The sequence below is a fragment of the Hydra viridissima genome, unplaced genomic scaffold (genome assembly GCF_058129835.1).
Source record: "Hydra viridissima isolate aposymbiotic clone 2 unplaced genomic scaffold, HvirCarnegie_v1 scaffold_6, whole genome shotgun sequence".
NCBI lineage: Eukaryota > Metazoa > Cnidaria > Hydrozoa > Anthoathecata > Hydridae > Hydra > Hydra viridissima.
In genome coordinates, this window is record NW_028324305.1 from 10,753,832 (window position 1) to 10,768,370 (window position 14,539).

Genomic DNA, 14,539 nt, shown 5'->3' on the forward strand with positions numbered 1-14,539 from the left:
CGACAAAACCCCGTTTTTGGCTCAATTTCCATACAAAACGTCGAAATTTGGGCCAAATGTGGCCAAATTCGAGGCTTTCACCGACTCCTCTTGGATCTCTTGGCCATATTTTGTTGTATTCTGTCAGGCTGAGCACGAAAATGACAAAGACAATCAACAGAGAGGCTGGCAAGTACCGGATTTGGCGACAAAACCCCGTTTTTGGCTCAATTTCCATACAAAACGTCGAAATTTGGGCCAAATGTGGCCAAATTCGAGGTTTTCACCGACTCCTCTTGGATCCCTTGGCCATATTTTGTTGTATTCTGTCAGGCTGAGCAAAAAAATGCCCAAGGGCATCAAGCAATTCAGTGGTAAGTACCGAAATTTGCGACAAATGCACAGAAATGCTTAGAATTTGCTTGTAATGTCAATTCTGTGATTATTTCGTCAAATTGGAGCCTTTCACCGAGATTTCTTGGAGCCTTTGGACATTTTCTGTTGTAACCTATCAGGCTGAGCACGAAAATGACAAAGACAATCAACAGAGAGGCTGGCAAGTACCGGATTTGGCGACAAAACCCCGTTTTTGGCTCAATTTCCATACAAAACGTCGAAATTTGGGCCAAATGTGGCCAAATTCGAGGCTTTCACCGACTCCTCTTGGATCCCTTGGCCATATTTTGTTGCATTCTGTCAGGCTGAGCAAAAAAATGCCCAAGGGCATCAAGCAATTCAGTGGTAAGTACCGAAATTTGCGACAAATGCACAGAAATGCTTAGAATTTGCTTGTAATGTCAATTCTGTGATTATTTCGTCAAATTGGAGCCTTTCACCGAGATTTCTTGGAGCCTTTGGACATTTTCTGTTGTAACCTATCAGGCTGAGCACGAAAATGACAAAGACAATCAACAGAGAGGCTGGCAAGTACCGGATTTGGCGACAAAACCCCGTTTTTGGCTCAATTTCCATACAAAACGTCGAAATTTGGGCCAAATGTGGCCAAATTCGAGGCTTTCACCGACTCCTCTTGGATCCCTTGGCCATATTTTGTTGTATCCTGTCAGGCTGAGCACGAAAATGACAAAGACAATCAACAGAGAGGCTGGCAAGTACCGGATTTGGCGACAAAACCCCGTTTTTGGCTCAATTTCCATACAAAACGTCGAAATTTGGGCCAAATGTGGCCAAATTCGAGGCTTTCACCGACTCCTCTTGGATCCCTTGGCCATATTTTGTTGTATTCTGTCAGGCTGAGCAAAAAAATGCCCAAGGGCATCAAGCAATTCAGTGGTAAGTACCGAAATTTGCGACAAATGCACAGAAATGCTTAGAATTTGCTTGTAATGTCAATTCTGTGATTATTTCGTCAAATTGGAGCCTTTCACCGAGATTTCTTGGAGCCTTTGGACATTTTCTGTTGTAACCTATCAGGCTGAGCACGAAAATGACAAAGACAATCAACAGAGAGGCTGGCAAGTACCGGATTTGGCGACAAAACCCCGTTTTTGGCTCAATTTCCATACAAAACGTCGAAATTTGGGCCAAATGTGGCCAAATTCGAGGCTTTCACCGACTCCTCTTGGATCCCTTGGCCATATTTTGTTGTATCCTGTCAGGCTGAGCACGAAAATGACAAAGACAATCAACAGAGAGGCTGGCAAGTACCGGATTTGGCGACAAAACCCCGTTTTTGGCTCAATTTCCATACAAAACGTCGAAATTTGGGCCAAATGTGGCCAAATTCGAGGCTTTCACCGACTCCTCTTGGATCCCTTGGCCATATTTTGTTGTATTCTGTCAGGCTGAGCAAAAAAATGCCCAAGGGCATCAAGCAATTCAGTGGTAAGTACCGAAATTTGCGACAAATGCACAGAAATGCTTAGAATTTGCTTGTAATGTCAATTCTGTGATTATTTCGTCAAATTGGAGCCTTTCACCGAGATTTCTTGGAGCCTTTGGACATTTTCTGTTGTATCCTGTCAGGCTGAGCACGAAAATGACAAAGACAATCAACAGAGAGGCTGGCAAGTACCGGATTTGGCGACAAAACCCCGTTTTTGGCTCAATTTCCATACAAAACGTCGAAATTTGGGCCAAATGTGGCCAAATTCGAGGCTTTCACCGACTCCTCTTGGATCCCTTGGCCATATTTTGTTGTATCCTGTCAGGCTGAGCACGAAAATGACAAAGACAATCAAGAGAGAGGCTGGCAAGTACCGGATTTGGCGACAAAACCCCGTTTTTGGCTCAATTTCCATACAAAACGTCGAAATTTGGGTCAAATGTGGCCAAATTCGAGGCTTTCACCGACTCCTCTTGGATCCCTTGGCCATATTTTGTTGTATTCTCCCAGCCGGCACAAAGACGTTTAAAAGATGTTTTTTATAGGAATAATTTTGGTTTTGAAATCGTCTCCGTAGACGTCTAAAACGTGAGACGATAAGACGCTTACGGAAAGTTTTCTTAAAGAGGTCTTGATATTGCGTCTTTTAGAGCTCTTTTTCTTAGCTTGCCTGTAACCTTTTTCTTTACGATCTCTTTTCATAACTATTATTAACTCAATATTACGGAAAGGAGTTTTATAATGAATTTTATAATTAAATGTCCTTCAATAATATCAAGTTAATAATAGTTAATGCATAGGAATATTTCATAAAATACATTCTTTGTAAATGTTATTATCTATTTGGAAAATAATAGTAAAACGCATATTTATTCATGTCATACATATTTATTTTTCAAATGCAAATAGTTTACAACCGCAATACATACTAAAATTCAAAGAGAAATGTGTTATTTTAACTATTCATTATTAGTAGAAAAATAGGACTAACACGGAACTTTATTTGTTCTTATATCAGTTAGATTATAGAGTTTCTTAAATAAAACTTTTAAATGGAAATGTAAAAGCACAAATATCAAGCATACTTATTTAAAACATTAACAAGAAATATTACTTCTATCCTACAAATACAGTGGCTGAAAAATATAAGTACGAATTGTTAAAATTTTAGGAGTTTCTACTTGTTCGAACCACATTCGTATTAAACTCCTCAAAGTAATGCGTTCAAATACAGTTCATAACATCTTTTTGGATTGATAAATTCTTTAGCTTAACTAATGCTCGAACGTGCAATAACGACTCTTTTAATAACGGAAACTTTTACAGCATCTGCAAAAATACGTAAACATTTTTAGTAAGTAAGAACAATTCAAACCTATAATAAAAAAAAAACTAAACAACTATATTTAAAGATAGTTAATAGTTACAAGATTGAATAATAAAAAGCATTTTTAAACACAATAAAAACACCCAACAACAACAACACTAATACAAAGAATTTAAAAAGTTTAACAAAAGCAATAAACAATAAAAGTAATAATCAATTACAAAAATGATAAGGGATAAAAGGAATTTTTTATTATAACAACATTAACTTAAAAGTGTAACAAAGATAATAAACAACAACAATAGTTAAAGTTGTTGCAAAATATAATAGAAATCTTAACTAACCTCATCAACAACAACAGCAACAGCAACAACAACAACCACAACACCAACAACCATAACAACAACAACAACAACAACAACCACAGCAATAACAACAACAACAACTACAATAAAAACCCTGCCTGAAAAAAAAAAAAACATAAAAGAAAATAAATAAATAAATAAATGAAGTTTTAAAAACTGAAACAGATTATGAAAATAATACAGAAGAAAAACTAAAAATTATAGAGAAAAATTTAAAGCTTGATGAAATTATTAACAATAATAAAAGATAAATGGTAAAAAAAAAAAGTTAAAACAATAATAATGATAACAAAAAAATGTCAGAATGTTGTGGATCTCGTGTCCATAGAATGAAAATAAATGTATCTTTCCAGCCTTACATGAAGGCAGAGATGGAGGAGAGGGATTAATCTGGATGAGAGGGATTATTGATTTGATTTAGGAGTTGAGACTAGCATCTAGGTGATTGAAAAAAAAAAAAAAAAAAAAAAAAGCATAGCACTTGCCTATGTGAATAAAGGAACAGAAATTTTAAAAAAATGACACTTTAAAAACTTAAACAGATGATGAAAATAATATAGAAGAACAACTAAAAAAAAAAAATTTAAGCTTGATAAAAACATTAGCAATGAGAAGTGATAAGTAATAAAAGATAGAAAACAAAAAAACAAAAAAACTCTAAGATAAAACAATAATTAAGATAATAAAAAAAGTGTCAGAATGTTGTGGATCTTGCTCCATAGGAGAAAAATAAATGTATCATTCTGGCCTCATTTTCGGCAAGGAGGCAGGGGAGGAGGAGAGAGGATAATCTGGATGAAAGGGATTGTTGATTTGAATGAGGAGTTGAAAACAGCGCTTTGTTGCTACAAAAATAAAAAAATTGCAGCAGCTCTATGTATTAACAAAATAACGGAACAAACAAGTGTAGCTTGTAAATATAAATCAAAACTATACAAATATAATTAAACTAACAAACAACAGCAACTATAAATAATAGCAAGAGCTTTAAAATGTGATAAAAGTAATAAACAACAATAGTAATTAATACAAAAAAGCATCACAAAAATGATAAGCAATGACAATAATAAACAGCAAGAAAGGTTTTTACAATAAAAAAAAAATCTCAAATATTAGCAATATAAAGTAGTCAAAATTTATTTTTAAATTCAATAAGAGTTATTAAAGAGTAAAATGTATTTACATACAATAAGCAATAAATATTAAAAAAACATAGAAATATAATAAAAAGAACAACAACAATAATTAATAAAGAAGTAGTTAAAAAAAACTTTAAAACTTAACAATAATGATTAAAAACAAAAACATTAATACAAAGATTTTAAAATTATATCAAAAGCAATAAAAAATGAAGTTAACAAGCAATAATAAGTAAGAAAAAGAACTTAAAAATATAAACTAGTTAATTTTAAAATGTGATAAAAATACCAAACAATAACAATTATAAACAAAACTTAACTTCTTTGAGAGTACAGGTAATAAATAACAACGACAACTACACAAGAAAATAAAATTGCAACAAAAGCAATAAACAATTCAAATAATAAGCAATAGCAAATGAAGTGCTGCCAGCAAAAACTCCTTAAGTCCATTAAAAAAACAAAAACAAAAAACAAAAAACAGAGATAACTATGTCACTTCAATAATGAACTAATAAACTTTCATGTGTACCAGCTATTTTGAACAAAAAAAATATCTGAGCTGCATAAAAAATAGAATCAATTTCAATAAGGGATTTTACAAGTGACAAATAGATCTAATATTTTTGCCGAATACAAACAAGCTATCATGGCATCCAAAAGAAGAAAAAGAGTTGAAGAAAACTGGTGCAGAAATACAAATAAAAAGATTAAAAAAAAATGTGAAGAAAATCTGTTCTACAATTATAATGATTAACAGTTGTTATAATGGAAACTCTTAATTGGTAAAAGGAACAATACTACTGTATTAATAAGTTTAAACAAAGGATCAACACTTGTGATAATTGTAGCATGCTATTGATTAATCTTTCATTATTAATCTTTAGTGTTTGTAATGCCTATACATTTGTTTTATTGAAGTTGTAACTACCATTAGCAGTCATTATAACTATATGATATTTCATGGTATTATTGTTAATTTTATTAAATTACAAACTATTTCATCCCTTACTTGAAATATGTTTGAAAAAAGATTAACATTTTAGCATAGAAAATACTATTTACTGTTTAATTTACTTATAGATACATTATAAATGACTTTAACTTAAGTAAATAAGTAAAATATAATAGTTCATAGATATATAATAAAATTTCAATTTAGGAATTCAGTTTGTTCATCTATTTTTAAGGACATATTTTCAATTAAAAAAATATTGAATGTATGTTTACATGTAATGATTATAAAACTAAAGTAATATTTTAAGTTACCTTAAAGAAATCATTAATTAATAATGTTTCAGTTTAGTCTAGTCTAGCTTTTTAAATTTAGTCTCTAAGTTGTAATAAAGTTGCATTTTAAATTCTTTTTAATGTATAAGTTAATAGCAAATTTGTTATAAATTAATGATAACTTTATCAAATTTATATTTAGATTACTCTTTTTAATGCTAACTTTTGAAAGGAGGTATACTTCTAGCAAAAAACTTCACACTCCAACATGATATGCATATCTGAAAAGCACAGGTTTTCTATGATGAAACAAAAAAATATGAGTTGGACAAACAAGTCTTGTATTATGTACGAATTATCAAAAAGTAACAGCAGTCTTGTATTATGTACGAATTATCAAAAAGTAACTAACTACAAGTAAGCAACTAATGTTAGTGGAGTATATTACAAAAGACACATGGGTTCACAATTTTGGTATCATTAACCTTGTTTCTTAAAAAACAACCTTCTATTATAATGTAGAAAATGCTGCAGATAAAGGACCCAATGAAGTAATAACATTTTTAGATGATTATATTAAAGAAAACAAGAATGATAGAAACGAGAAGATAACTCTGTTTGCCTAGAAGTGCTACAGTCAAAACAAAATATATCTTTTGTATTGTTTGGTTAACCTTTGTACAATGGAGCTTTTCAAAGAATAATAATTAATTACCCTATTTCATAACACTTATTAACTTTGCAAGAATTGAAAAAAGAAGAAAAAATTGGAGAAATAAGCAAACCATATGAATGGGTTAATATAATGAAATCTTGTAACAAAAAGAATCCATGCAAAGTTATCCTTGTTTTGTTCTTTAAAAATAAACTGTGAGATATTTTCTTTTTTCTTTTTAATTCAACATTTTGAAAGTTTTAATACTTAAAATATAGAAATGATATTTTGGTGCTTATCCTTTCTTTTTTTTGAACAAAAGAATATTTGAAAAAACATATTTGTTTAATAATTTATTTTTTAAAATAAACAATCAATACTATTGGTTCTTGCAACGAAATTCTGCATATTAAAAAATGCATGATGGATTTTATAGTTATTAAATTCATCAACCATTTATTTTATATATTTAAACAATAAAGTTTAAGTTATTTTCTCTTTTTATATCTTTTTTACTATCTTTAGAAAAACAAAACAGACTTGTGAATTTCTTGACAAGAAAGTTTAAAAAATAAACAAAGCAGTGAACTTATTTTAGTTTATTACAAGTAATCTTAAAATGGTTACATCTCAAAATGAAAATAGTGTGACTAATGCAGTTTGTGCAGGCAGCATTTCAATTATAAATACAAAAAAGAGTTTAAAAATAAACAGTAAAAATGATAAACAATTAAAAAAAAATCCAATAATAAAAAAAACAAAATTAAAAGCAATTTTAAAAGAACAACTAATTCAGTTCATTATTTCTTTGGTAAAAACATTACAAACTATGCATGGCATTAGCTACCATTTCAGTTGTTTCTTAGTCTTAAATAAAAGTATAATTACCAATTACAATTCTCCCAACATCAGACCGTTGATCGAAGTAAACCTTTTATTGGTTTTTTGTACCATCTTTTCGACCTGGCGCATTCTTTAGCTTAACCATTACACGTTCTCTCATACTGGACTCTTTCATAGCAGGAAATGTTATTTTCACAGCATCTTTAAGTAAATTAGATAAACAATTAAAGAAAGCAAAATATCTAAACTAGTTTCAGTTCCTCTTAACTTCTGTAAAGAATTTACCCACAAAATACTGCATTAGCTAATTTTCTAGATGTTTCTCACAAACACACACACACACACACACACACACACACACACACACACACACACACACACACACACACACACAAAAGCATATTTACCAATTACAACTCTCCATAACCCAGACTTTTCTAATGCTAACTTTCCGCCACTCCCTTTCATGTTCATTTTACATTGCAGTTTCACAGAAAACATTCTGTCAATGATTTTTGAAGTTGCATCTTTGACATCTACACCCCCAATTTGAGAGAGCTGTTCTACCTGTATACAAAGACCAACTGCAAATTAGGAACTATCTTTAAAAAAAAAGTAGATTTTCTGTCCAATAATTGTTAAAAAAACAACAGTGGTGAAATTACCAAATTTTTTCTGTAGTTTTCATCCTTCAGTTGCTCTTCTACTGTCTCAAACTCTTCTATGCTCAAAAGAGCTGAGATTTGTTTGGTGTCATTATGGACAGCTCTCCTTTCGCGTAGCTCATTCATGAATACTGCAATCTCTCCCAAATTGTTAAGAACAGCTTTTTGAAACTCTGTTAGAATAAATTGAAAAATATTGAGTAGAAGTCACCTGAACAGAACATGTTCCAAACAATTCTTTATTGCAACTCTCAAGCTCAATCATATTTAAAATAAACCGCTTTAGTCAAAACAATTTTCCTTACGTGCAGTTTCAAGAGGAAAACCTTGGGAGGAGCTGCATGCAACAGGTTGAGGTGTCCTTAACATGAAATAAAATATCACATCACTGCATTGTTTAATCATGCAGAGTTCAATGTGATAAAACTCAGTTAAATTACCTGTTGGTCACAATTGAAACTTTGCGATGATTGACTGACTTTTGAGGACGAAGGGACAAAAGAAGATGGTGGAGTTGGAAATGCTGTTAATTTGGTTTTGTGAGGAGCAGAAGCTGGTATCAATGGAATGTCTGAAAAAAACAAACAAAAAAACCATGTATTTGTATTAAATGACATGCATTTGATGTAAACCTATTATAAAAAATCCAACAAAGGGTGCAGTTTCTAACCTGATGTTTCATTTGAGGTCAATGTATTGTCAACAACAAAACCATGCTCATCTTCTGAAGCAGACAAGTCTGATAGTTTACACACTTCAATGTCATCTTTAACAAAAGTAGACATTTACTTTTTAAAAAAAAAAACAAAAACAAAAAAAAAAAAACAAACACATAGCTGATTTAAAATCTTACTCACACAAATACAATAAAAGTAATAGCAACTTGAAAAAATGAAAAAAGACCTACCATCCTCACATTTCATTTCTATAAGTCTAAACTGCTTCCAGTGTGAACTTGGTGAAAGATTGTATCTCTCAGCCTGTAATACATCTACACCACTTGGCCAATAAACAACCTTTTTTTCTGTATCAATCCATTTTCTTAAAATTACTCCTATTTCTGTTTTGCTCTTCTCTTGCCATACCGCACAAGCCCACTTTTTCATTGGTACTGGTTCCATCTTTCGTCAAACCTTTTTACTAAGTTTTGTTAATCAATCTAAAGAAAACAATTTTAAGATGAGAACAGCTCCAAACAAAGGACAATATTAAATTGATTATTATGATCACAAGTAATGCAACTGTTAATGTAATTCAGAAATACTATAAATCTATTCTAAAACATTTTTGAAATACTAAAATGATCAATAAACTGTTGTTATGAAAAACATTTCAATGTAACCTAATTCTTAAATTCCCATATTGAAGAAGAATAAAAATTGAGCAAGTTGAAATTGGTTAAGGATGTTGCATTGTGCTAAAATAAGCAAATTGATTTTGAAAAACTTTAATTCTGCAGTTAAAAACTAAATTAAAAAAAAAAAAAAAAACTAAACTAATAAAAAACAAAGAAAACTAAAATAAATAAAAATAAAAAACAAACAAAGTAACAACAACAACTAATGCACAAAAAAAAAATTATTTTTGCTCTGATTCATGCAAAAGAGGAAAATATACAAAACCATTATTGAAAGGCAATACTAAAACCTTCTTTACTCTTACAAGTTCAGTCTTGAGAACCAGAACCCTTTTGGATGTAAATGCCACTTCGTCAAACTTCTCAACAAAACCAATGTCAAAGACTTTAGAATCCACTGGGCTGGTATAAAAGCTTTTAGTATATTTCACCTTTAAACGATTGCACAAGTAGTTATCATCTGCAAGATTTTCAACAATCACAAAAAAATAGTTCTGATGTAGAAAACAAGAATCTCGAAAACTTACAGACAGGTTTGTACGCTTTGAAGTTTTAAATACAGTTCTGACATTTTGCAATTCAAACTGACGCTTTGCAACTTGTGATATTGGGTTGTTGCAGTTTCGAACTTGTTTCTTCAATGTTTGCAGAAAATTTTCAAAAGGGAAAGCGGACATTTCATTGAGTGAACAGTCTTGATTTTCAACATCGTCTGAGAGATGAACCAAACTGTGAATGTTATAAACCACAAAGGTTTCACCATAAAAAGTTGCAGCGTTTTCTACAAAACAGTTAAGCAAGTCCCTAGCATAAGATAAGTAATGACGCCTGAACTCACTATTAGAACTCAACAAAATAGAAATAGAAACATGCAGCAAAAGAAAATGTTGATACATGTCGCTTTGAAGCACAGCTTTCAACACCAGAGGACCAGTATAAAGTAAAAACTGCCTGAATTCTGTGGCTTTCCATCTGTCTAGCTCAGACAATGAACATGGTTGGCGAGCAAAGTCAGAAGGTAACTTGCCATTTAAAGATAACAGTCTGTTAGAAACATCGCTTATTAAAAAGTTTGACAGCCTGCATACTCTTGGACCCTGAACTAAAAAAGCCAAAATTCTTTTTGTTGCTCCTAGACAAACTAAATGCATGTAATCTAAAACAAAGTCATTGATCAAAGATGCACCTAAACTTGAGAGAGGGGATACACCAACTTGATGACCATTTAAATACAACAGCTGATCAAAACAAGCATTAGACCTTAACAGATATGAACTTTGGGGCTTGAACACCACGCGATGAGCAACATACTCACCAACAATCTCACAACGCTCACAAGCGTGCTTTGAGGTGTGTCCAACAACTTGTTTCAAAAATGCTCTAGCTGGAGCATCACAGATAAAAACACCAAGACCAAACTTTGAGTTTGTTTTGTTGAAGGTTATACCAGCTACACAGAGGTGCTTGACTTCTAGAACAAAGTCCTTCAAAAAATCATCTACAGGATGGGGCTTAGATTTCCCACAGTATAGTGCAACAATGAAAACATTAGAGTGAAACATGCCCAAAATAGGCCACATTTGTACAAGCGATGATTTAAACAAAGGCAAACCGTCTATGCTGACATTTAACTTAATCTCAGTAACATCAATCACATCCATTTCTTTTAAACATTGAATCAAACCTTCCTGAATTCCAAAGTAAGTATAGGAGCCACCGCAGATTTCTTGAGTACAGATTCGTCTGGGAGTCTTTAACAACGTTCTAGCATCCTTTTGTAAATGCTCATAACCATGTCTATTGAGAACTGAAAGCAGATCATTGAAGGACTCACGAGATACATTGTGCTTAACTGCCCACCTAGCTAATTCGATGTTTAGAGGTGATGTCTTCGATCGATCAGCACTGCTAACATCGCTAACAATTTCGCTGCAAGCTAAAACGTCATCAACGTGAAGATCATGTTTGTCTGGTACTGCAACATCACCACTAGAAGGTTCAGTCGAAGTTAGCATCTTGGTAATCTCGGACTGGATTCTCCTATACTTTTTACTGTATACTCTTGCTCTTTCGTTCATTTCAGTGCTATAAACATAATGATGATAGTAAAAGTAAAAAAACAACAACAAACAAACAAACTTGTATCAAAATCTTGTATACATTGCGTCCGCAAGGCAAACTTTAAACTTACAAAAAAGCCGGGGAGGAAGAGATGGTAAAAGCTCTAGACCTGCAGAAGGCATTCTTATTCGTTATATTTAAAAACTCTCTTTCATTAAATACGCAACACAACATTACCGAATCATTTTCATAAAATAAACACGAACATCATGAGAAAATTGATAAACCGTAAATAACATAAATTTTGCAAAGAGATGCCAGCATGTCTAATAACAATTTTGTCCCCCGGTCATTCCAGCTAGCTAAAGCAACTCTGTAAAACAGCCAAACAAAAACTTACTCAAAAAAGCAAAACAAAAAACATACACAGTTTCCTCCTGATACTTGCAGATTTTGAAACTTTTTTTCATTTAAGACTAAAAAAAAACAACAACTATATAAGAAACCGGGGAGGGAGAAGGCAAAAGCTCAAGATCTGCAGGAAGCATTCTTATTTATCAACTTTAAAAATTCTATCTTATTAAACAGTAACACAACATTTCCATCTCGCCTTCATAAAACAAACACAAACACCGTGAGAAAATCGATAAAACATAAAAAGTTAAAATTTTGCAAAGTAAAACTAGCACGTCAAAGAAAATTATTGTCCCCCGGTTATTCAAGCTAGCTAAAGTAACTCTGTAAAACAGCCAAACAACTCGAAAAATCAAAACAAAAACTTACTCAGTTTACTCCTGGCATTTGCAGATTTTGAAACTTGTATCACAGAAGCCCTTTTTATGTCTATTTTCAAAACCTATTAACGTAGGTGTATTTCCCATCATTGGCTCATTAGGACAAACCTCTTGTGGGAGGATAGACATTTGTGGCAGAGGCGAACTTCCAAGCTCATTGTTTGCCTTAACCAATAACACACCAGGAAACGGCCCACGTGAATGTACCAATTTCATTCTATAGACGCTGGATCCGCACAAACCTAGGAATTTTCGACATTCACGTGACCAAAGGGGAGGGGGTTTTATCTTGCAAAAATTTTACTATCTCTCTCTCTCTCTTTCTTTACCCCTCTCGCTCCCCCTCACCCCTCCTACAACAGGCCTATTCGTCGTGCAACTGGAATTTTTTGTGCAGGCCTATTTTTTTACGGTTGTAGACAATTATTTGTTTAGATTTGTTTTAAAAGAGAAAATGCAATGTTGTTTATGACATGTTGTGAATTGCTGTTGCGTGATGTAATGCAAACGAACTTGGATAATTTTAGCGTGGAGTTTTAGAATTCGTTTAAAGCAAGTGATATACATATATTTTTAATTTCAGATTAAGTTTTTATATCGTGCCAAAAAAACTGTTGTGTGTATGCCTGTCACAATAATTATCAAAATGAACAAAATAGATGTATCGAGTGAAGCTAGTAAAGTGTATCAGTGCATCATATTTTAAATTACAATGTTGAGCGTGAAAAACGGATAAAAGCCATTCCAATCTCTAATTCAGTTGTTAACAATAGCACTGTTATCTGTGAGTTACACTGGCCTCCAAAATTTGAAACAGTTACAGTATGTGGAGGAAAAAATCGACCAAAAAAAGCTCCATTTCCTTGGCTGGGAGTACCCTTATATCAGATTCCAACTGCTGGTCCAACTCAAAGAACTAACATAATATCTTTAAGTGGCATTAGAAATACATAATATGATGAGTGGTGTATGAAAATCTTCACTTTGAGACATTTCATAATGGAGTTAAGCGTAATGTTTCTATTTTAACAATCAATCTAATGATAACTGTTGAAACCTGGTCAAAGTTTGATAAGATACTTGACTTTTATGTTCCTTGAAAATGGACAATAAAAAAAAAGGTAATTTTGCAACATATTTTGGTTATTGGACAAAAAATAATTGGAGATCAAATTTAAAATTCAGACATAGTTATGTGCTTATTTGGCATATTTTTCATCATCAAGAGATATAAGGCCGAGATCCACAAGATTCTGACATTTTCTTAGTATCTTCATTATTGTTATATCTTAAAGTTCTTTTTATTTTTGTTATTTGTTACTTACTATTTCTAATATTTTTATCAAGTTTTAAATTTTCTGTTTTTGATATTTTTACTTGTTCTTCTGTATTATTTTCATCATCTGTTTCAGTATTTAAAATTTCATTTATCATTAGATTTTTTTTTTTTTTTTTTTTTTTCCTTCTTCAAATATACAGTTACTATGCTGTTTTTTGTTGTTACAGGGCTTTTGTTGCTGTTGTTCTTAGTTAAGGTTTCTATTTCACTTTGATATATTTTTAATTATTGTTGTTGTTTATTATCTTTGTTATACTTTTAAATTTCCATACAAAACGTCGAAATTTGGGCCAAATGTGGCCAAATTCGAGGCTTTCACCGTCTCCTCTTGGATCCCTTGGCCATATTTTGTTGTATCCTGTCAGGCTGAGCACGAAAATGACAAAGACAATCAACAGAGAGGCTGGCAAGTACCGGATTTGGCGACAAAACCCCGTTTTTGGCTCAATTTCCATACAAAACGTCGAAATTTGGGCCAAATGTGGCCAAATTCGAGGCTTTCACCGACTCCTCTTGGATCCCTTGGCCATATTTTGTTGTATCCTGTCAGGCTGAGCACGAAAATGACAAAGACAATCAACAGAGAGGCTGGCAAGTACCGGATTTGGCGACAAAACCCCGTTTTTGGCTCAATTTCCATACAAAACGTCGAAATTTGGGCCAAATGTGGCCAAATTCGAGGCTTTCACCGACTCCTCTTGGATCCCTTGGCCATATTTTGTTTTATTCTGTCAGGCTGAGCAAAAAAATGCCCAAGGGCATCAAGCAATTCAGTGGTAAGTACCGAAATTTGCGACAAATGCACAGAAATGCTTAGAATTTGCTTGTAATGTCAATTCTGTGATTATTTCGTCAAATTGGAGCCTTTCACCGAGATTTCTTGGAGCCTTTGGACATTTTCTGTTGTAACCTATCAGGCTGAGCACGAAAATGACAAAG

At 32.5% G+C, this 14,539-nt stretch overlaps 2 protein-coding genes across 5 annotated transcripts; both read right to left on the bottom strand.

Annotated features, from left to right (window-relative positions):
- Positions 1-2,869: 2,869 nt before the first annotated feature.
- LOC149886982 (uncharacterized) lies at positions 2,870-8,562 on the bottom strand. Its single transcript, XM_090091786.1, has 7 exons — positions 8,490-8,562; positions 8,355-8,410; positions 8,050-8,222; positions 7,792-7,951; positions 7,430-7,585; positions 3,497-3,615; positions 2,870-3,154 (listed from the first exon to the last, which is right to left on the bottom strand). Exons 3-5 carry the CDS (start codon positions 8,173-8,175, stop codon positions 7,476-7,478), a joined length of 396 nt encoding a protein of 131 aa, XP_089947912.1. The 5' UTR covers positions 8,176-8,222; positions 8,355-8,410; positions 8,490-8,562; the 3' UTR covers positions 2,870-3,154; positions 3,497-3,615; positions 7,430-7,475.
- Positions 8,563-9,090: 528 nt separating this feature from the next.
- LOC149886983 (uncharacterized) lies at positions 9,091-12,577 on the bottom strand. Of its 4 annotated transcripts, XM_090091779.1 has the most exons (5): positions 12,251-12,577; positions 11,894-11,943; positions 9,697-11,491; positions 9,392-9,466; positions 9,091-9,208 (listed from the first exon to the last, which is right to left on the bottom strand). In XM_090091779.1, exons 2-4 carry the CDS (start codon positions 11,935-11,937, stop codon positions 9,392-9,394), a joined length of 1,914 nt encoding a protein of 637 aa, XP_089947905.1. In that variant the 5' UTR covers positions 11,938-11,943; positions 12,251-12,577; the 3' UTR covers positions 9,091-9,208. The 4 variants fall into 4 exon arrangements, with proteins under 4 accessions (XP_089947905.1, XP_089947906.1, XP_089947904.1 ...); XM_090091780.1 differs by lacking the exon at positions 12,251-12,577 and having other exon boundaries at positions 11,894-12,037; XM_090091778.1 differs by lacking the exons at positions 11,894-11,943; positions 12,251-12,577 and adding an exon at positions 11,598-11,821 and having other exon boundaries at positions 9,712-11,491.
- Positions 12,578-14,539: the final 1,962 nt, after the last annotated feature.

What these genes read in the sequence shown, in the direction of transcription:
- LOC149886982 (XM_090091786.1), bottom strand. Translation starts at nt 8,175, where the DNA reads ATGAATGAGCTACGCGAAAGGAGAGCTGTCCATAATGACACCAAACAA. An exon ending in AAAACTACAGAAAAAATTTG is followed by an intron (nt 7,952 to 8,049) that starts GTAATTTCACCA and finishes CTTTGTATACAG; the next exon opens with GTAGAACAGCTCTCTCAAAT. An exon ending in GTTATGGAGAGTTGTAATTG is followed by an intron (nt 7,586 to 7,791) that starts GTAAATATGCTT and finishes ATTTACTTAAAG; the next exon opens with ATGCTGTGAAAATAACATTT.
- LOC149886983 (XM_090091777.1), bottom strand. Translation starts at nt 11,701, where the DNA reads ATGTTGTGTTGCGTATTTAATGAAAGAGAGTTTTTAAATATAACGAAT. An exon ending in TCTTCCTCCCCGGCTTTTTT is followed by an intron (nt 11,492 to 11,597) that starts GTAAGTTTAAAG and finishes TTATGTTTATAG; the next exon opens with CACTGAAATGAACGAAAGAG. An exon ending in AACTTGTAAGAGTAAAGAAG is followed by an intron (nt 9,467 to 9,696) that starts GTTTTAGTATTG and finishes TGCTTATTTTAG; the next exon opens with CACAATGCAACATCCTTAAC.